This window comes from Ranitomeya variabilis, chromosome 2 (genome assembly GCF_051348905.1).
Source record: "Ranitomeya variabilis isolate aRanVar5 chromosome 2, aRanVar5.hap1, whole genome shotgun sequence".
Taxonomy (NCBI): Eukaryota; Metazoa; Chordata; class Amphibia; order Anura; family Dendrobatidae; genus Ranitomeya; species Ranitomeya variabilis.
The window spans coordinates 24347076-24368345 of NC_135233.1; the positions used below are offsets into that span (position 1 = coordinate 24347076).

Here is a 21270-nt window from a genome sequence, read left to right on the forward strand (position 1 = left end):
AATCGAGCTGCACGTTTCAGCATAGAAAGGGTCGTTAACCTCTTCAGCACGAGGAAACGACATCCATTTAATATGGGACACAAATCACATAATCTCTAAAGACGACCTGTGATTCATTACCCAACGTGACCGTCTAACTCCAGGTCTTCCAGGGGGACGTGATGCCCTCGTGACATTGACTCTCCACAGTGGCTCCCAAAACATCCAAAAATGTTGACAATGCAACACAGCCTGTATCTGTAAATTACCCTGCCTCCACAATTTTCTATTTCAGAATGTATTAATATTTGCGGACTTATCTCCTGTACAGTCATCATCTCCATATCTGTAATTGCGAGCGATGCAGCTCAGCTGCGAGTCATTAACAAAACAGTTGCGGCCAATAAAACAGATTGCTGAATGTAATCCACTATGCAGAAAGCAAATAATTGCCCTTATTAATTGCCCCCTACCCTCCACCATTCTTACATTAGACGTCACGGCATCCAGTTCCAATCAGATCCTCTAGCAAAGTAATGTTGATCGACATTCAGTGCACATTACATGAATTAGCTAATCTGTCCATGATCTTGTGCTATCAATGTTATTTAGTATATCAGCTGCTATGTACTTGACTCTATGGAGGAGGTCACATGGCGCCACATTTGGAGACTCCTGCCACCATCCCATACTACAACCTATGGATACAATCACTACATTAAGTTCTAAATATATGACTCATTTATTCTACTTCTCTATTTCCAAATCTCAGGTCAGACCATTCTCTGAATGACAGGCAACTGACAGCAGCACAGGCCCTCCCCCGCGTCTCTGACTGCAATTAATGACCAAGCATTAAAAAGCCTAATATACCTCTTTGCAAAACCAAGTTCCTTCAGACAAACACATCAAGAATGCCTCGCTTCACATAATTGTAAGATTTCAATTGCTTCACAGGTTGGAAATCAATATTACTTGTTGTCAGTTCATACCTTAATGAAAATGTAGAAATTTTAAATTACAGAACATTTCTTACCTTGTCTGTAACCTGTATAAAAAAAGAAACACAAATTTTAGCCCTTTCTGCAAAGTACAATCCAAATACATTTATAGGTCATACTCTCATACATAGGAGCTGGGTTATAGTAGTAATATTCCTGTACATAGGGGCAGTATTATAGTAGTTATATTCTTGTACATAGGAGCAGTATTATAGTAGTTATATTCTTGTACATAGGGGCAGTATTATAGTAGTTATATTCTTGTACATAGGGGCAGTATTATACTAGTTATATTCCTGTACATAGGGGCAGTATTATAGTAGTTATATTCTTGTACATAGGGGCAGTATTATAGTAGTTACAATCTTGTACATAGGAGCAGTATTATAGTAGTTATATTCCTGTAAACAGGGGCAGTATTATAGTAGTTATATTCTTGTACATAGGGGCAGTATTATAGTAGTTATATTCTTGTACATAGGCGGCAGTATTATAGTAGTCATATTCCTGCAAACAGGGGCAGTATTATAGTAGTTATATTCTTGTACATAGGGGCAGTATTATAGTAGTTATATTCTTGTACATAGGGGCAGTATTATAGTAGTTATATTCCTGTAAACAGGGGCAGTATTATAGTAGTTATATTCCTGTAAACAGGGGCAGTATTATAGTAGTTATATTCTTGTATATAGGGGCAGTATTATAGTAGTTATATTCTTGTACATAGGGGCAGTATTATAGTAGTTATATTCTTGTACATAGGGGGCAGTATTATAGTAGTTATATTCTTGTACATAGGGGGCAGTATTATAGTAGTTATATTCTTGTACATAGGGGCAGTATTATAGTAGTTATATTCTTGTACATAGGGGCAGTATTATAGTAGTTATATTCTTGTACATAGGGGCAGTATTATAGTAGTTATATTCTTGTACATAGGAGCAGTATTATAGTAGTAATATTCTTGTACATAGGGGCAGTATTATAGTAGTTATATTCTTGTACATAGGGGCAGTATTATAGTAGTTATATTCCTGTACATAGGGGCAGTATTATAGTAGTTATATTCTTGTACATAGTAGAAGCATTGTAGTAGTTGTATACCTGTACATAGGGGCAGTATTATAGTAGTTATATTCTTGTACATAGGGGCAGTATTATATTAGTTATATTCCTGTACATAGGGGCAGTATAATAGTAGTTATATTCTTGTACATAGTAGAAGCATTGTAGTAGTTGTATACCTGTACATAGGGGCAGTATTATAGTAGTTATATTCTTGTACATAACGGCAGTATTATAGTAGTTATATTCTTGTACATAGGGTGTTGTATTATAGTAGCTATATTCTTGTACATAGGAGCAGTATTATAGTAGTTATATTCTTGTACATAGGGGCAATTTTTATTATAAAACCAAACATAAATACAATTATAATAAAAACAAAAATCACCCAGTATTACAAAACACAAATCACTTAGGTTATATACACACAAGTACTAAACAGTCAGATCATATTCATAAATAAATTAAAGTGTCCACACCTGGAGGGAGAAGAAAATTAAACAAAACAATAAATATATATATCATCATATTTCCTAACTGAATTTTATATTCCTCCATAACTTAATATTTCTCGGACTCCTTCCAACTTCTAGCGATTTTATCCACCGGAGTTCTGACATAACCTGACCAGCCGCAGCGGTGCGATCGAACAGCTCATTGTGCAGTGACACCCGGGTTCTCATGTGCCAATGATAGTATTTGATAATGCAGCGCCCCAGAGTCCTGGTCGTTGCAGTACTGTGGCTCCGCCACTAAGGGGAGCTGTGGTACGTCTGATGGCACTGAAGGAGTTCATCTGATCAGGTATCACAGACACCAATATATTTCACAGTCGGGCCTCCGGGGGGAGCTAAGGGTTCTATTCACTAGGCCACTCCCCACCATAGTGGGTAAACTGGGGGTCAGGCAGGAAGTTAGAAGAGAAAGCTGACTGGGTTGAAACCAGGCAACACCTTGTGGCAGAGGGTGTTGTGGGGGAAGATACAGTAGGGTCTCTGCCAGGGGTGGGATCCTGGCAGAGGCTTGGCAACTTGAAAGAACGTAACGGGACCGTGCCTGCTCAGGATAGCGGCGGTGCCCAAGGAAGGATCAGAAGCGAGATAGATTGTGCTGAGTGAGAAACGAGATCAAGCATTAGGAGAATACCAGTAGGGGTCGTGCTGTAAGACCGGAGCAACATCCTACTGAGGCGCACTACCGGTGGCCGGAACGCCGAGGGAGTATCATAATATCTAGCTTCAAGCAATACTCTAAACAGCGGCAGGACAGTCAGTCTAAGGCGGGCTGTCTCACACAAATCACCTATGAAGTCTTGGGGGGCAACTTGTGGAGAGGGGCGACTCTAGGGTCCCGGAAGAGCTCCGAGCCTACCCGTCAAACGGGTGCCGTCCCAACCAGTACATCAGGGAGGGACGGAGGATTAGCAGAACATCATCTAATCGAGTTGTGAGGGAACTTAAGAAACAGACACAACAGTTGTGGGGACTTTCCGTAAGCACAGCAGGGAAGGACCGCAACACCTAGCGCTAGAAGGAAGGCACAGATTTCCACCTGTGAAGAGAACTCTGGAGGTGCCATTGGACCGGCCGGACTTGCGCAGCCTGGCGAACCGTGTTCTGGACTGAGGACCCAGAGATCTTCAGTAAAGAGGTAAAGAGACTGCAACCTGGTATCCTCGTTATTTAACCGCGACCTGCACCCCACAACTGCACCGCACCATCACAGCATCACCCCCACCACTATCATCATCACTCATTGCACCGGACGTCCCCCACTGACCTGCAGGGCCACGGACCGGGTCTAGCCACCGTGACAACCCCAGAGCAGAGACTCAGAGGCCCGGTACCGGGTACCCCTCGGCCTTGCGGCAGTGGGGGCGCTCCAATTTTGGCGTCACGAACAGGATCTACTTAAGCCTGAAGAATCAGGTCATGTGTGCCTTAGAACTGTGATTTATTATGCTTGGACTGTGACTGATTGCAAAGACTGTGTGTTGCCACTTGCCGCCCTATGTTCCTGCCAAAACCGCCGCCATTACAGCGCTAGGGAGAGCGCAGGAGAAGAAGAAGGGCGTGGAAGTGGGTGTGAACAAGCTGAAGAGCGCGAAAGACAATGGCCGCCCAGTCTAAATATCTCGGCCCCTTGAGGACGTGTCCGTCAGCAGCCGAGATCCGCCTACTGATCCTCAATGGGGGGCGGAGACAACAAAAGCAAAACCGCCCACGAAGGAGAGAGCGGGAAAAGGACCAGGAAGAAGAAGTCAGCGACATGGAGGACGCCATGGCCAGCCACCCGGAGCCGGAGTGCGGGGTCGGAGCCGAGGACTCCCCCAGCTACCCAGAGAGGCACCGTAGCCAGACCTCCACAGTTGGCGCTGACCTCCTGCAGACCGAAGCGGACGAGCTGATCCACCAACTCCTGCGGACGCCGCTGAGCACTGAGGCCGGGTGGAAGAAGACCATCATCGGGAGCCTCACCAGACATCTGTCGGCAGCCTCATCTGGTCCGGAGCAGGAAAGAAGTTCCAGCGCTCCGAAGCCAGCAAGCAAGGCTCTACCGGAAAGCGAGATGCTGCAAACAGAGATGACAACGCCGCAGCGCAAGGCCCCGCAACCAGCGTTCCAGACCCCAGCGGAGGCAGAGCAGACCGGCACCGGAGGAACCGCATCTGAAGCAGGTATGAAGGACGACCCTGCCCTGACGACTGACCCCACTCCCGCGACTGCTAGTGCCACAGCTGCTGACTCCGTTCCAGTGACTGATCTTGCAGCAGCCGCTACCTCTGCTGCAGCAAATGCCCCTACTCAAGCTGCGCAGACCTCCATCGCTGTGCATGACCTAACCATACATGAAAGACGGATTAACGGCATTTGTCCAGCACTGGGTGCAACCCTGGACTTCACCCTTCCCGGGCCAAGAGGAGTTAAGTGCCAGGTGCAGCCCTGGAAGCCGTCCAACTAAACCTCGAAAACCTGAAACTGTACATAGTTAACTGTTTGTTTCCCTGCTTCTTGCTACTTTAAACCCGACCTGGGTTATTCTTAAAGGGATCCCTTTGTTGACCCGGGATCCCTATTGTTTTGTTTGTTTTTCTAAGTTTTGCACAAGTTTCCAGAACTGCCGCAATCATGAACAGTGCATGATACAAACTTTCTGTAAATAGTTTGCACCTTATTAAAGGTGCTCTCTACTGGTTTTACTTCAAAAAGGACTCTTTGTGAAGATACCACACTGGAACCTTTGCTGAGTATGGACTGGTAGCTTGAGAAGACGTGCTACCTCATAGAGACTTGGTCCCCTCTTAAAGGGGATGTTCATTTTTCGCACTTAAACGGTGATATTGCTTTAAGACAGGTAGCAATAATGTTTTGACGAAAGAAAGTGATGATAATGTTTACATGAGTAAGTTATATGTATTCAACTAGTTATTTGTGAAGAAATGTTGATGATGTTCTCTAAAAAGAAAAAGTGAAAGATAGCAGAAGGATGCAGTGGGCCCGTAGGAGTAGACGTGGTGTCCAGCATGCATGTTAGTGAGAAAGATAATGAGAAGGTTTGATGTTATATAAAGAAAATGGTTGATAATGTTGATAGATAATTAGGATAGAAGGTGAACCCTGAGTCTTCCTAGGAGTCATGTAGAGATGGCTCAATGCTCTTAAACTGAAAGTAGTGTTATGTTCTATACTGTGTATAGTAGTTGAAAAGGCAGTAGGCCCGGGCTGAACGGGGCGGTCCTGTAACAGAAAGGAGAGGCAGAAGGTCTGGTGCCGTTAGGACAGGCGGTCCTGCAGATTAAAGAAGGAGAATGTAAAAGTTAAATTGCCTTATAATGCGATTATAAGAAGGTCTTTAGCGGATTCAGAGTGTATGTCCTTAAAGGCAATGTTAAATTATTGTTCAACAATTTTGCACTTAGTAGAATACCCGGTTGGGTAAGAAAAGTTATTTATAGCATGTTGCTATGATATTTAACCATGTTTGTAACGTTCAAGTGTTCTCACCTCCCATAAAGGGAAGCTTTGTTCAAGTATACTTATTGTTATTACACTCAACAAAACTGTATGTCTTTTTGCTAACTTGTATTGTTGTTTTCTTCCCAGTCCCGGAGTACTGTGTTTAACCAGGGGGGAGTGCAGCGCCCCAGAGTCCTGGTCTTTGCAGTACTGTGGCTCCGCCACTAAGGGGAGCTGTGGTACGTCTGATGGCACTGAAGGAGTTCATCTGATCAGGTATCACAGACATCAATATATTTCACAGTCGGGCCTCCGGGGGGAGCTAAGGGTTCTATTCACTAGGCCACTCCCCACCATAGTGGGTAAACTGGGGGTCAGGCAGGAAGTTAGAAGAGAAAGCTGACTGGGTTGAAACCAGGCAACACCTTGTCGCAGAGGGTGTTGTGGGGGAAGATACAGTAGGGTCTCTGCCAGGGGTGGGATCCTGGCAGAGGCTTGGCAACTTGAAAGAACGTAACGGGACCGTGCCTGCTCAGGATAGCGGCGGTGCCCAAGGAAGGATCAGAAGCGAGATAGATTGTGCTGAGTGAGAAACGAGATCAAGCATTAGGAGAATACCAGTAGGGGTCGTGCTGTAAGACCGGAGCAACATCCTACTGAGGCGCACTACCGGTGGCCGGAACGCCGAGGGAGTATCATAATATCTAGCTTCAAGCAATACTCTAAACAGCGGCAGGACAGTCAGTCTAAGGCGGGCTGTCTAACTCATATAACCTATGCAGTCTTGGGGGGCAACTTGTGGAGAGGGGCGACTCTAGGGTCCCGGAAGAGCTCCGAGCCTACCCGTCAAACGGGTGCCGTCCCAACCAGTACATCAGGGAGGGACGGAGGATTAGCAGAACATCATCTAATCGAGTTGTGAGGGAACTTAAGAAACAGACACAACAGTTGTGGGGACTTTCCGTAAGCACAGCAGGGAAGGACCGCAACACCTAGCGCTAGAAGGAAGGCACAGATTTCCACCTGTGAAGAGAACTCTGGAGGTGCCATTGGACCGGCCGGACTTGCGCAGCCTGGCGAACCGTGTTCTGGACTGAGGACCCAGAGATCTTCAGTAAAGAGGTAAAGAGACTGCAACCTGGTGTCCTCGTTATTTAACCGCGACCTGCACCCCACAACTGCACCGCACCATCACAGCATCACCCCCACCACTATCATCATCACTCATTGCACCGGACGTCCCCCACTGACCGGCAGGGCCACGGACCGGGTCTAGCCACCGTGACAACCCCAGAGCAGAGACTCAGAGGCCCGGTACCGGGTACCCCTCGGCCTTGCGGCAGTGGGGGCGCTCCAATAACACTTATGATAATGTACATTGTGCCTCTGTCTATGTTACTAACAGTGGAGGGGACACCATAGATTATGTCAGGATACTTTAGGGTCCGCAGTCTGGGGATTTTTAGATTATCTGACACTTCCTCCCAGATCTTCCTCCCTCCCCAGCAATCACATATAAAGTGCTCCATAGTCTCCTCCTGCTGACAACCAAGGGGACAATTCCGATCAGAGACACTCAGATGTTTCAGGTTCCCCCTGACAAAGAGCCGACTATGCAGTGAAAGCCAAGTGACATCAAACAGTTTAGGAGGAAGTCGTTTCCCGTTTAGGAACCTAAGGCTTTCCTGCAGGGTGGTGGTGACACAATCTCTCAGGGCCAGTGGAGAGTAGAAGAAAGTCCTACATACATGAGCATATATGTCTCTTCTCGTACTGCTCTCAATGTAAGACTTACCCAGTCCCCACCTCCTAATACACTTCAGACCGTAGTCCAGATACTGGGGGAGGTGGTCACCTGTCCATCTCCTCCTCTTGAGACTGCCGCCTCGCACCCAAGATTCTGCAAAAGGCAATATCCAGTACCTGATACTATTTACCCACAGGGAGCTACTGTTTGAGTCCATGTTCCCAAAATTTACCTTTAGGAACAAGGAGTCAAAGAAAACCCTTGGATTCAACATATCCAGCCCACCCTCTCTCCGCGGTAGGTACGTTATTCCCCTCTTTATTAGGTTCAACCTATTCCCCCACAAGAGCTGGAAGAACAGGCTGAAGAGCCTTGCTGAGAAAGATTCTGGCAAAGGGAAAATGACAGAGACATACAAGAAAACAGGGACCAGGTAAGTCTTCAACATTGCGACCCTTTCTCTGTAGGTCAGCCTCCAGTTCTTCCATCGCTGAACCTTTGCATTTCCGGTTTCCAATTTCTCCTCCCAATTTAGGGTGGCATTATCATCCCTCCCAAATTTAACCCCTAGGATCTTAATATGGGTGGAGGCTTTGGCAAACTGCCGCAGATCAAAGGTGGGATCAGTATCTAATGTCCACAGAGCTTGACTCTTCTCAAGGTTGACCAGAGACCCGGAGGCCTCTGAGTAGCTTCTGATAGACGCAGATAACATCTGCACCTCTCGAGGATTAGAGATCACCAACGTCACATCATCCGCATAGGCAACAACATTCAGAGGCAGGCAATGGGGGACCGTCACCCCCTGAAAATCGCACTCCTGCAGTGACCTCAGAAACGGGTCTAGGGCAAAAACATACAGGAGAGGACTCAGTGGGCAACCCTGTCTCACCCCTGCCTCAACTCCAAAAGTGTCACCCTGCCAACCATTAATCAGAGGAAAGCTCACCGCCTCTCTGTACAATGTCTTCAGCCAATCCACAAATTGTCCCGGAATACCGTACTTTGACAAAGCGGCCCACAGATAGTTATGATCAACCCTGTCAAAGGCTTTAGCCTGGTCCAGACTAACAATATATTTCCCACACCGCAGAGCTTTACATCTCTCAAACATCTCCCGTATCGAGATGACTGCTCCAGAGATGTTCCGCCCTTTTACTGTGCCAAACTGAGAGCCTGTCAACAGTGCTGGGGACAAACAGACTAATCTAGAAAAAAGGATCTTTGCTAGAATCTTCCTGTCCACATTCAAGAGAGCAATCGGCCTCCAGTTCTTGATGTCGCTCGGCTCTTTACCCTTAGACAGCAGAATCAACGAGGACACTCTCATGGATGGAGGCATCAGGTGATTTTCTAGACAACTTCTATACACATCCACGAGGATTGGGGCCAGGAGGTCTCTGAATTTCCTATAAAATTCTGCTGTTATGCCATCTGGACCTGGTGCCTTCTTCAGATGTAATTTATCAATAGCCTCCTTAACTTCCTCCACCGTTAACTCTGCTGTCAAAGGAGAAAAGTCCAGATCATTAGTATCAGGCGCAGGAGTTGCCTCCAAGAATGGAGCCATCTTATCTTTATCCAAAACTTTCCTCTGAAACAAGTCAGCATAGTAAGATCCCACCACCTCCAGGATACCCTCCCGTGAATCCTGCAATACACCCTGGAAGTCAGTGAGACCCGTGACCATTTTTTTGACTACCCTCTCCCTGCAATTCTCAGAGGGATCAGGGGCCCCTAAGGACCCATAATCCCGTTCAAGAAACAGGGAGGTATACCTACTATACTGATACTGCCTTATCTCAGATTTCAGTCGGTCGATCTTCACTTTGTCATCCCCGCCCGCTGAATATAGTGACTCCAATTCTTTACGCAGCTTTAGGTACTGGCTGTACTTATTCCTCCCTTTATTAACTGAAAGTCTCTTTAAGAGGGATCTGATATCCTCCTTGACGTCTTCCCACCAGTCGGTCATGTTGTCATAGAAATCAACCCTATCCAGATGAAGCTGGATAAGGGAGTAGACACGACTCTGAACATAAGCATCATCCAGGAGACTGGAATTGAGCTTCCACAACCCTCTACCGATGTCCGGACGGTTAGAGGTCCCCAGACAGAAGCACAAGGCGAGGTGATCAGAGTAAGGGACGACCTTCTCACTCAGGGTGCCGACAGCCTCAGTAGGACTCACAAAAGCAAAATCTATCCTACTGCTCCTGTTCGAACATGAATACGTGAATTTTGGCTGTCGACCTCCCTGTGCGAAAACGTCAGTCAGTCCAGCCTGCATTATAATGCTATTTAGGACCTTACCATCCCTGGTCACTGTCCTGCCCGAGGAACTGTCACCTGACGTCAGTATGGCGTTAAAGTCCCCTGCCATCACCACCGGAAGAGAAGTGAAGAGGTAAGGCTTAACGTTATTAAAAAGCTGAATCCTGTCAGTCACTGTCTGTGGCCCATAGATGTTAATAAGCCGGAGTCGCCTACCATGAATAGTGACTTCCAGGACCAAACATCTTCCCATGACCACCTCCGTCATCCTATGCACAGTCACATCATTGGTGTTAAACAGGACAGCGACTCCGGCGTAAGGCTCCACAGCCAGTGACCAGAAAGAAGGACCGCACCGCCATTCCCTCTCAGCCTCTCTCATAAGCCCCAGAGATGTCAGTTGTGTCTCCTGCAGGAAAATGACATCGGTGTCCAGATGTGTGAGATGTTCATACACCACATGTCTCGTCCTCCTTGCCTTAATACTATTGACATTACTTGATGCTAGTGTTAATGAGAACCCCGCCATCACAACACAATAGAGAAGGAGCACAGTAACTGCCATCATCATGAGTCAGGGATGTTCTGTCCACCACTGGTGTCCATGACAGACTCTACCTGAGGGTCCACAGATAAAGGCTTCCGCTTTGACGGAGGGTGGTCCTCTATGTCCCTGTCACACTCTGCATCAACTTTCATCAACTCTGTCTCATAATCATCATTAGACTCAGATAAAACTCCATACTTGTTGGACACAACCATCACTCCTGCAGAATTCTGAAGTTTCCTAGTAGCGCTCTGACCGGTGTCATATTCTGCCTCAGGTTTACGGGAGGACGTGCTCTTTTTCTTCCTTTTATTGTGATTAACGCTCCAGTCATCAGATTCAGACAGTGATGCTGAAGGAAGGGCTACCTGAGGCTGCTGGACCTGAGGAGCGACCTCCATGTTCCCCTCTATACCCTGCTTCTCTGGTGTTACATGAGTGGACTCCTGTTGTGCATCTGGGTTGGTCACCATCTCTCCTGACATTAAATCCTCCCCCTCATGTGCCCCTGCCACCACATCCTCATCCTCCTGAGCCTCTGCCCCTGCCAGTACAGCCTCATCAGGGAAGACTCTGCAGATATTATGCCAGGCGTCTGGACAGTCCCTGTGAGGGTGGCCCATCTTACCGCAGAGGTTACATCTAACATCCCGGCAATCCGCAGCGACGTGGCCGATATCCCCACACAGGCTGCACTTCACCACAGTACAGGCGTTAGCCAGGTGACCTTTCCCACCACATTTGAAACACTTTCTGGGCTGCCCGGGGTAATAACATCTTCCCTTCTCCCTCCCAATGAAGAAGGAGTTGGGTAAGTGGGCAGTAATGTTATTAAAGGGAACCTATCACCCCGTTTTTTTCGGTATGAGATAAAAATACTGTTAAATAGGGCCTGAGCTGTGCATTACAATAGTGTAGTTTGTGGACCCCGATTCCCCACCTATGCTGCCGAAATACGTTACCAAAGTAGTCATTTTCGCCTGTCAATCAGGCTGGTCAGGTCGGATGGGCGTGGCTTCTTCCCCCAGATATTGCGTAGTTTTCCGTTGGTGGCGTAGTGGTGTGCGCATGTCCAAGGTCCCCAATCCTGCACGGGGGGGTGAAAATAGCAGCGATGTCCGTTATTCCATTGGTGGTCGGTGGGCGCGGCCATCTTCCTTTGGCCGCGCGTGCGCAGAAGCGGCGCTCTGCTGGCCGCGGCTTCAGGAAAATGGCCGCGGGATGCCACGCGTGCGCAGATGGAGATCGCGGCGGCCATTTTCCTGAAGCCGCGGCCAGCAGAGCGCCGCTTCTGCGCACGCGCGGCCAAAGGAAGATGGCCGCGCCCACCGACCACCAATGGAATAACGGACATCGCTGCTATTTTCACCCCCCCGTGCAGGATTGGGGACGTTGGACATGCGCACACCACTACGCCACCAACGGAAAACTACGCAATATCTGGGGGAAGAAGCCACGCCCATCCGACCTGACCAGCCTGATTGACAGGCGAAAATGACTACTTTGGTAACGTATTTCGGCAGCATAGGTGGGGAATCGGGGTCCACAAACTACACTATTGTAATGCTCAGCTCAGGCCATATTTAACAGTATTTTTATCTCATACCGAAAAAAACGGGGTGATAGGTTCCCTTTAAATTGCCGCAGTTTCACCACAGCTTTCCACCCCATTGTCCAGATACCATCCTCATCTCTGACCTTGGAGAGTCCAGAGGCGAGGTCACAGTGTCTCCGGAGCCACACCTCGATGTCCTGTGGGGGAACGGCCTCATTCCAGAAGGTGATATTTACCGTGACAGTGTCCGGCCTGGAGATAGGAACCAATATAAATTTATTCCAGCCTTCAGCGTCTCTGAACCTGGGTTAATTGGCCCAGAACCTGTCCAGGTCACACTGCAGCTTGAAACTGACCTCGTAGCTCTGCCTGTCCTGAAGGTTAGACACCGCCAGTATCTCGTTTGCCACAAACCCCATCTGGCCGCATAGCAGCTCTCTCACCACATGCCTGCGCTGTGGCAGATCCTCCTTGGCACCTATGTATTTAAACCGCACCACATTAATGCGCTTAAATGTCTGCCCGGTATACCTGGCGCTGGAGGTGAAGGATGGGGCGCCGCGGGTCCAGGCATTCCTGGGGGGCACCTGCCGGGTCACACTGGGCCGACTAACCGGGAGAGGGCCTGCAGCAGGGGGGGTTGCCACACCTTGTGGACTAGATGGTAAAGGGGGATAGTCACACATATCATGCACATTATCAGCAGCAGCATCATTATCATCAGACAGTGCCACGTCCATGACGGAATGTGAAACCCCTCCAACCCCCGACCCCCTGGGCACAACATCACCAGCCCCAGTCTGTGCCTCAGCCTCAGCCTCGGCATCATCAGCACAAACAGTCTCACATATAATGTCCTGCTCCTGCATGGGGCATTCTGGGACCTGTGGTGCCTCTGCTGGAGTCTGAAGTGCATGCTCCTGTTCACACTCAGCTGCCTCAAACAGTCTCACAAATACAGTCCTGCTCCTGCGTGGGGCATTCTGGGACCTGTGGTGCCTCTGCTGGAGTCTGAAGTGCATGCTCCTGTTCACACTCAGCTGCTTGCTGCTGCAGTTTTTTTCCTTCCTGGAAGCAGAAGCGGGCAGCCTGTAACACTGGCCGTGTCCGCTGCTCGGGGGTCCCAGTCTCTACAGCACAGTCCTGCTTATAGGAGGCGAACCGCTCCCGGTTCCTGTAGGTCTCCGCCAGGGGCCCCATGCCCTCCAGCACAGATTCAATGTCCTGCACCACACTTGCCAGCTGCACCCCCAGTGTGTTCAGTCTCAGGTCATAGGCATCATTACCGGCAGGATTAGTGACTTTTAGGTTATAGATAAAGTCTACCTCCATTTGCAGCGCTTTTTTTTGCTGCTGTAACTCACCCAGTTTTCTGACCAGTCCCGGTATCTCGTCCGCTAGCTGCAGCTCGGGTGCACGTGCCGGCTGCACAGGTTTAGTCTTCACCACTGGTGCAGGGGTTTTGAACACAGACTTGTGCGATTCCACCACAGATGGCTTTGTGGCTCCTCGGCTGGATGCAGGCTCCGCAGCAAGTTTATCGCTGCCACCTGATTGTGACCGGGTGCGTCCTGACAGCGCCACACTGCCATGTTGCTGCAAGTTCTCCTGGATAGTCTGTCTTTCCAGAGAAGTCAGTCTCTGCCTGGAAGCAGGAGAGGTGATCTGCACACCTGAGGCCGATCTCACCTGTGCTCCAGGCAGGGGCTGCTTACTGACTGGGGAGTTACAGGACTTCATACTGTGCTGTGTAACATCACTCACCAACACTTTCCCTTCTTGCTTCTTTGCTGGGCTTGGAGGAGATTTTCCTCCCAAAACTTTACTTGCAAGTTTTTCTTCCTTCACAGAACTGCTGCAGCTTTGGCTCGCTGCATTCACTGGTCTCACAGTGGCTTTGGGATTAGCATTCCCATTCAGAGAAGTCTGGGAGCCTTGTCCCAGTGTAGGCCGAGAAGCCTGGGCCTTGCCTGGGGAGCTTCCCCGCCCAGGGTGGCCCCTCCCTGGGCTTGCTCCAGACATCAGGAGAGCTACCAACACACAACCTCACAGCTAGGAGGCAGTATTATAGTAGTTATATTCTTGTACATAGGGGCAGTATTATAGTAGTTATATTCTTGTACATAGGAGCAGTATTATAGTAGTTACATTCTTGTACATAGGGGCAGTATTATAGTAGTTCCATTCTTGTACATAGGGGCAGTATTATAGTAGTTATATTCTTGTACATAGGGGCAGTATTATAGTAGTTATATTCTTGTACATAGAGGCAGTATTATAGTAGTTATATTCTTGTACATAGGGGCAGTATTATAGTAGTTATATTCTTGTACATAGGGGCAGTATTATAGTAGTTATATTCTTGTACATAGGAGCAGTATTATAGTAGTTATATTCTTGTTCACAGGGACAGTATTATAGTAGTTATATTCTTGTACATAGGGGCAGTATTATAGTAGTTATATTCTTGTACATAGGAGCAGTATCATAGTAGTTATATTCTTGTACATAGGGGCAGTATTATAGTAGTTATATTCTTGTACATAGAAGCGGTATTATAGTAGTTATATTCTTGTACATAGGAGCAGTATTATAGTAGTTATATTCTTGTACATAGGGGCAGTATTATAGTAGTTATATTCTTGTACATAGGGGCAGTATTATAGTAGTTATATTTTTGTACCTAAGAGTAGTATTGTAGTAGTTATATTCTTGCACTTAAGGGACAGTATTATAGCAATTATATTCTTGTACATAGGAGCAGTATTATAGTAGTTATATTCTTGTACATAGGGGGCAGTATTATAATAGTTACATTCTTGTACATAGGAGCAGTATTATAGTAGTTATATTCTTGCACATAGGAGCAGTATTATAGTAGTTATATTCCTGTACATAGGAGCAGTATTATAGTAGTTATATTCTTGTACATAGGGGCAGTATTATAGTAGTTATAGTCTTGTACATAGGGGCAGTATTATAGTAGGTATATTCTTGTACATAGGAGCAGTATTATAGTAGGTATATTCTTGTACATAGGGGGCAGTATTATAGTAGTTATATTCTTGTACATAGGAGCAGTATTATAGTAGTTATATTCTTGTACATAGGAGCAGTATTATAGTAGTCATATTCTTGTACATAGGAGCAGTATTATAGTAGGTATATTCTTGTACATAGGGGGCAGTATTATAGTAGTTATATTCTTGTACATAGGAGCAGTATTATAGTAGTCATATTCTTGTACATAGGAGCAGTATTATAGTAGGTATATTCTTGTACATAGGGGGCAGTATTATAGTAGTTATATTCTTGTACATAGGAGCAGTATTATAGTAGTTATATTCTTGTACATAGGAGCAGTATTATGGTAGTTATATTCTTATACATAGGAGCAGTATTATAGTAGTTATATTCTTGTACATAGGGGCAGTATTATAGTAGTTATATTCTTGTACACAGGGGCAGTATTATAGCAGTTATATTCTTGTACATAGGGGGCAGTATTATAGTAGTTATATTCTTGTACATAGGGGCAGTATTATAGTAGTTATATTCTTGCACATAGGGGCAGTATTATAGTAGCTATATTCTTGTACATGGGAGCAGTATTATAGTAGTTATATTCTTGTACATAGGAGCAGTATTATAGTAGTTATATTCTTGTACATAGGAGCAGTATTATAGTAGTTATATTCTTGTACATGGGAGCAGTATTATAGTAGTTATATTCTTGTACATAGGAGCAGTATTATAGTAGTTATATTCTTGTACATAGGGGCAGTATTACAGCAATTATATTCTTGTACTTATTGGTAGATGTATTGAAGTAAATAAAGCATAAGAACAATTTTTGCTTTGGTATTAAGAGTAACTGTGAAATTGTCTAAAGTGTTTTTTTCTTTAATTTTACCACACTTTTTGGAGTTTTATTCATACCTTACAGAAGGCGAATCCAATAGGTAACCATGAAGTATTATATTTCCTTTCATTGCTGAGACTCTGCATAACAGCCACAGTCACGTTTTTTCCCAACCTTGGTCCTTGTGACTCGGGAATAATGATTATAAACTGGGGATTTTTCCACATATCCTCTGAATAAAAAAGAGATCGGTCACATAAAAATTGTCTAGAAAAGCAATTTATTGGCTAATATAAAAATATACATTAAATTTTGTTTACATTGTTGGTTCTATTAGGATCACAGTGCTCAACATAATGGCAGAGAGGCATTTATGGTTTTGGCCGGAGCCATTCTTGTAAAATCCGAGTCAGATAATGTGCGACAAACCTGTAGAGCCACATCCACCAGCAGTGCTGCCCCTCACCCACTGGTTGTAGTAGCTGGTGGTCTTCCAGACATACTGGGGGCCTCCGAAATCCAAATAAGTAGGTGTGTGGTTACAGATGTAAACCTTGACATAGTTTTGCATGAAATCTTCGCAGGACATCCTATGGACAAGAATAACAATTAACAAAGGTCAAACAGAAGATTCGTGTTACATCTAGAACAGAAGGATATAATTAAAGGAGTTGTATAATTTAACGTCCTACTAATAAGTTAGGTGGGTCACACCTGTGACTCCACCATCCCTGAGAATTACAGACTCCAAATATCCCAAATTGCTGCCATAAAGCCAGTGGAGCTAATGCCATGATTCGGAGAATCAGGGAAAGACAAATACCTCTGCTTAGTTCTTTCTGAAAATACCATTTATAAAGACAAGAGAAACCCGTGTGACCACTGCAGACAATCAGCAGTTATTGATTGGCTTCACCAGTCTCCTGCTCTCTGAGCAAAAGAAAACAGTCACCTGGCTCTCGCTTCCATCTTGGACAGCACATCACATGACTACTGAATGGGTATATTGGCCACACGATGCCCTTTTCCCTGGTGGGGACATGAGTATCAGCATGGAAGATCCATGAGGTCCCGGATGAAAAAAAACGTGTATATTTATGTATTTATTTATTTTATTTTTACTTACTATTAAGGGCCCATTTTTAAAATAAAAAGGTAAATAATAACTTTTTTAAGCCCCATGCCTTAGTAAAGAAACATGAGCCAAGTAGAAATGGAAGTAACCAGAGGGAAATGAACCCTGTGCTATCTACACAATTTTAATTTTTGGTTTCAGAAACATACAGAAAATTCCTATTACTTTGATGATTTATTTCCAGATTTCCTTGTCCTTGGAGCATGTGATAAAGTTTCCATCTAATGGATTTAGTTTGGATCAGCTCCTTCCTTTCCACTGTCCAGTGTTTATTTGGTTTGCGCCGAGGTGGGACATAATTAATCTACATATAGACATTTTTAGGGGAGGGTGTTAACTGTGCCTTCATTTGGCATATGAATGTTGGCAGGTTCTATGCATTTTGGCACTGAGAAAAGTCCGAAACTGTAATTCTTCATTTCACCTGTGGAGGCGCTGTAGGGAAACAGAACATTTTGCTGACAAGTATTCATTCACACTACAGGTGATCACTGCAAGTTACAGCAGCACCTGGGATTAACTTTCTTTTGGAGACTCTATATGAAAGAAACTTATAAAATCCAGAAAACCCCTTTAATTAATAGTCCAAACATCTTTTGTCTTGAACTGTAAGATGTAGGATCTAAAACAGACACAACCAAATATTAAATTTGTGAGTGCATATGGGGGCGATAACTTGTTTTTTACAAACACTTTCAATTATATTTGTTTTTGGGAAAATTAAACAAAAAAAAAATACCCAGAAAAACAAAAAGCGCTACTTTTTTGTAACATTTGATATAAAATAGTAGTATGAAAGGGTCAGTAAATATTATAAATTCCCTTTAATTCTGATTTTGCTTACATGTCAGAGCTTTAAATAATTTAAATAAATATACCAAAATTCTCCGTCATTCTTATCAGTGTTCAGCTTTTTCTTTATCTCGTGGCAGACTCTATCCCATTGAGGTGCTCTGGAGAAGAGAAATATTTTAAGTTACAGAAGGAAACAAGGTCATTTTGCTTTGAAGCTCTTTATCGCTTTTGTGTTTCACCAGCTGTGACCACTAGGTGGCGCATGAGCTCTTTATTTGCTGATTCCATCACTGATGCTCTGCACTTTAGCACACCAAGAGGTCAGCTGTGGAATTGCAAATGCAAAAAAAAAAATAAAAATAATATGTAATTATATTTATGCTCCTAAAGAGACTTAGAGCTGGTTGTGAGCGAAATATTTGTCAAGAAACTCTTCAAGAAATTTTGATATAAAAAGTTAATTTGTGCAGTACCAATCTTGACCTAAGGGTGTGCTGTAATGTCAAAATGTCAGTGTCATGCAAATTCAAAACTCTAAATCGCCATCTAGTGGCAGAAATGATCTTTTCCGTCATCAGTATTTTCTTCTTGTGATCAGCGTGAGATGACAATTTTATGTCTCTAAATTTGGATTGTTGCCCATATTGTATAGCCAGCAGAAGACGAAAATGATAACTTATATGAAAAAATGGAAGATATATCTTTTTTTTATCCTCTTGACCTTGCGATTTTCCTACTATTGAATTTTTGTTCAGCATTTACTTTTCTGCACATTGTACTGGGGTAAGTTGCATGCATGTACAGATGTCCCTTGAGAAAGGAGTCCGAAACGCGCGTCGGGGCGGACGTGCGGGCCCAGGCAATAGCGGGTAATCCACATCCCAGCCTTCTTAAGGTAATTATACCGGTCCATTGACCGCCTGTATTACAATCTCTGGTGCGGTATATTTTCATGTCATGGCGGTGTGTTAGGCTGTTAGTGGTGTGGTACACCTAAGTATATGGGTCCACACTGTTGTGATTTTCTATTATATATCATTACCCATATATTGAACAACTGATAGAACTATTTGGGTGTCCAGCCAGGATTGTTGGATGTGGAATATATCCGTTTTTTGCTTGTTGCCGCACGTCAACATTGGTAAACAGTGGGGGATGCTGTTTTACTCCCCAAATCTGGCAATATGTTTTTTAAAATTTGTAGTATTTCAATAAAATTCTTTATTTGATATGAAAATTGCCTTATGATCATCTTTTTTTGGATATCTATGTACAGATGTAGCAGAGCTGATCAATTCACAGGACCGGGTCCCGCGGCCACGTCAGTAATCTGTGGTCTTCAGATAGGAGCCTTGTGACTTTCCTCATACCCGATGACATCTTCAGTCTGGCGTGATGTCATCATCGTGACGTGATGCACATGTGATGTCACGCCAGGCCGGCTAATCAATAAAGCAGTGGATGACAGGAGGAAAGCGGTGGTTCTCAAGGCTCCCGTCCAATGGCCATATATTGGTGACGTGGCCACAGGACCGGTTCCTCTACTATTTAGCCATTTTTTTAACTCCATCATCTCCAGCGATGTAGGGTAGTAAAGGAACCTTTGGTCACTAGGATTTGCCATCACTAGATCATTGAGGGTCCGACGTCTGGGGAGCCACAATCTGAAGGACTCATGTTTCATGGATGTGTTCTATCAATACCCATTATATTCTATGGGGTTGTAGTCACACGTATGGTTTTTACAGACTAAGGCCGGCGTCACACTCGGCGTAAGACAATACGGTCCGTATTTTACGGCCGTAATACGGAGAAATGTTCCCAAAATAGTGATCCGTAGGCAGGGTGTGTCAGCGTATTGTGCGCATGGCATCCTCCGTATGTAATCCGTATGGCATCCGTACTGCGAGATTTTCGCGCAGGCTTGCAAAACCGACATCTAATGGATTTATGTGCTCAAATGTTCGGGAAAACATATATACAGTATATATATATATATATATGTCATTGAGACACATATATATATATTCTGTATTTAGATTTCATTCAGCGCGATATCTGTGAAAAGCCGGTAATTCAATTGCCGGCTTTTCATTTCTCCTGCACAAACCCGACAGGATATGAGACATGATTACATATAGTAAACCATCTCATATCCCCTTTTTTTTGCATATTCCACACTACTAATGTTAGTAGTGTGTATGTGCAAAATTTCAGCGCTGTAGCTGCTAAAATAAAGGGTTAAATGGCGGAAAAAATTGGCGTGGGCTCCCGCGCAATTTTCTCCGCCAGAGTGGTAAAGCCAGTGACTGAGGGCAGATATTAATAGCCAGGAGAGGGTCCATAGTTATTGGCCCCCCCCCGTGGCTAAAAACATCTGCCCCCAGCCACCCCAGAAAAGGCACATCTGGAAGATGCGCCTATTCTGGCACTTGGCCACTCTCTTCCCACTCCCTGTAGCGGTGGGATATGGGGTAATGAAGGGTTAATGCCACCTTGCTATTGTAAGGTGACATTAAGCCAGATTAATAATGGAGAGGCATCAATTATGTCACCTATCCATTATTAATCCAATTGTCTGAAAGGGTTAAAAAACACACACACACACATGATTTAAAAGTATTTTAATGAAATAAACACAGCGGTTGTTTTAATAATTTATTGCTCTCTCAATCCATTTCCAGGCCCTCGCTTGGCAAAATAATAAACGCACAAGATACATACCTTCTGATGTCCTATCACGTCCAACGAGGTAATCCATCTGAAGGGGTTAACTAATATTACAGGCACAAGCTGCGATAAACCACTCGCTCGTGCCTGTAATCCCCGGGTGCTGAAAGGAAAGCTGGATCTGTACTTACATTCAGTCGCGGTGATGCGCCCCTGCTGGATGTTCTCATGAACTGCAGCCTGGGAACTTTTTCCCACGCTCCAGGTCATATGAGGACATGCACCAGGGGGCGCATCACCGCGACTGAAGGAAATGTAGGTCAATGACCTACATTTCCTTCATTCGCCGGGGAATTACAAGCACGAGCACACCGCTGCATTAGCAGGGCTCCTGCCTGTAAAATATTTTAACCCCTTCAGATGGATTACTTCGTGGGACGTGACGGTTCAGCTGAGGGTATGTATCTTGTGCGTTTATTATTTTGCCAAGCGAGGGCCTGGAAATGGATTGAGAGAGCAATAAATTATTAAAACAACCGCTGTGTTTATTTCATTAAAATACTTTTAAATCATGTGTGTGTGTGTTTTTTAACCCTTTCAGACAATTGGATTAATAATGGATAGGTGTCATAATTGACGCCTCTCCATTATTAACCTGGCTTAATGTCACCTTACAATAGCAAG

At 45.0% G+C, this 21270-nt stretch overlaps 1 protein-coding gene across 8 annotated transcripts in view; it reads right to left on the reverse strand.

Moving 5' to 3' along the window:
• LOC143804231 (calpain-13-like) overlaps positions 1-21270 on the reverse strand; it is a 193043-nt gene that overhangs the window by 66498 nt on the left and 105275 nt on the right. For 6 of the 8 annotated variants that reach the window (XM_077282120.1, XM_077282125.1, XM_077282124.1 and 3 more), the window contains exons 9-13: positions 18000-18074; positions 16416-16576; positions 16064-16218; positions 10239-10431; positions 1016-1062 (exon numbers count right to left, since the gene is read on the reverse strand). In XM_077282120.1, coding sequence (XP_077138235.1) covers positions 1016-1062; positions 10239-10431; positions 16064-16218; positions 16416-16576; positions 18000-18074 — 631 coding nt within the window. The remainder of the gene's footprint in view (positions 1-1015; positions 1063-10238; positions 10432-16063; positions 16219-16415; positions 16577-17999; positions 18075-21270) is intronic. The other 2 variants (XM_077282126.1, XM_077282127.1) reach the window with 2 other exon arrangements.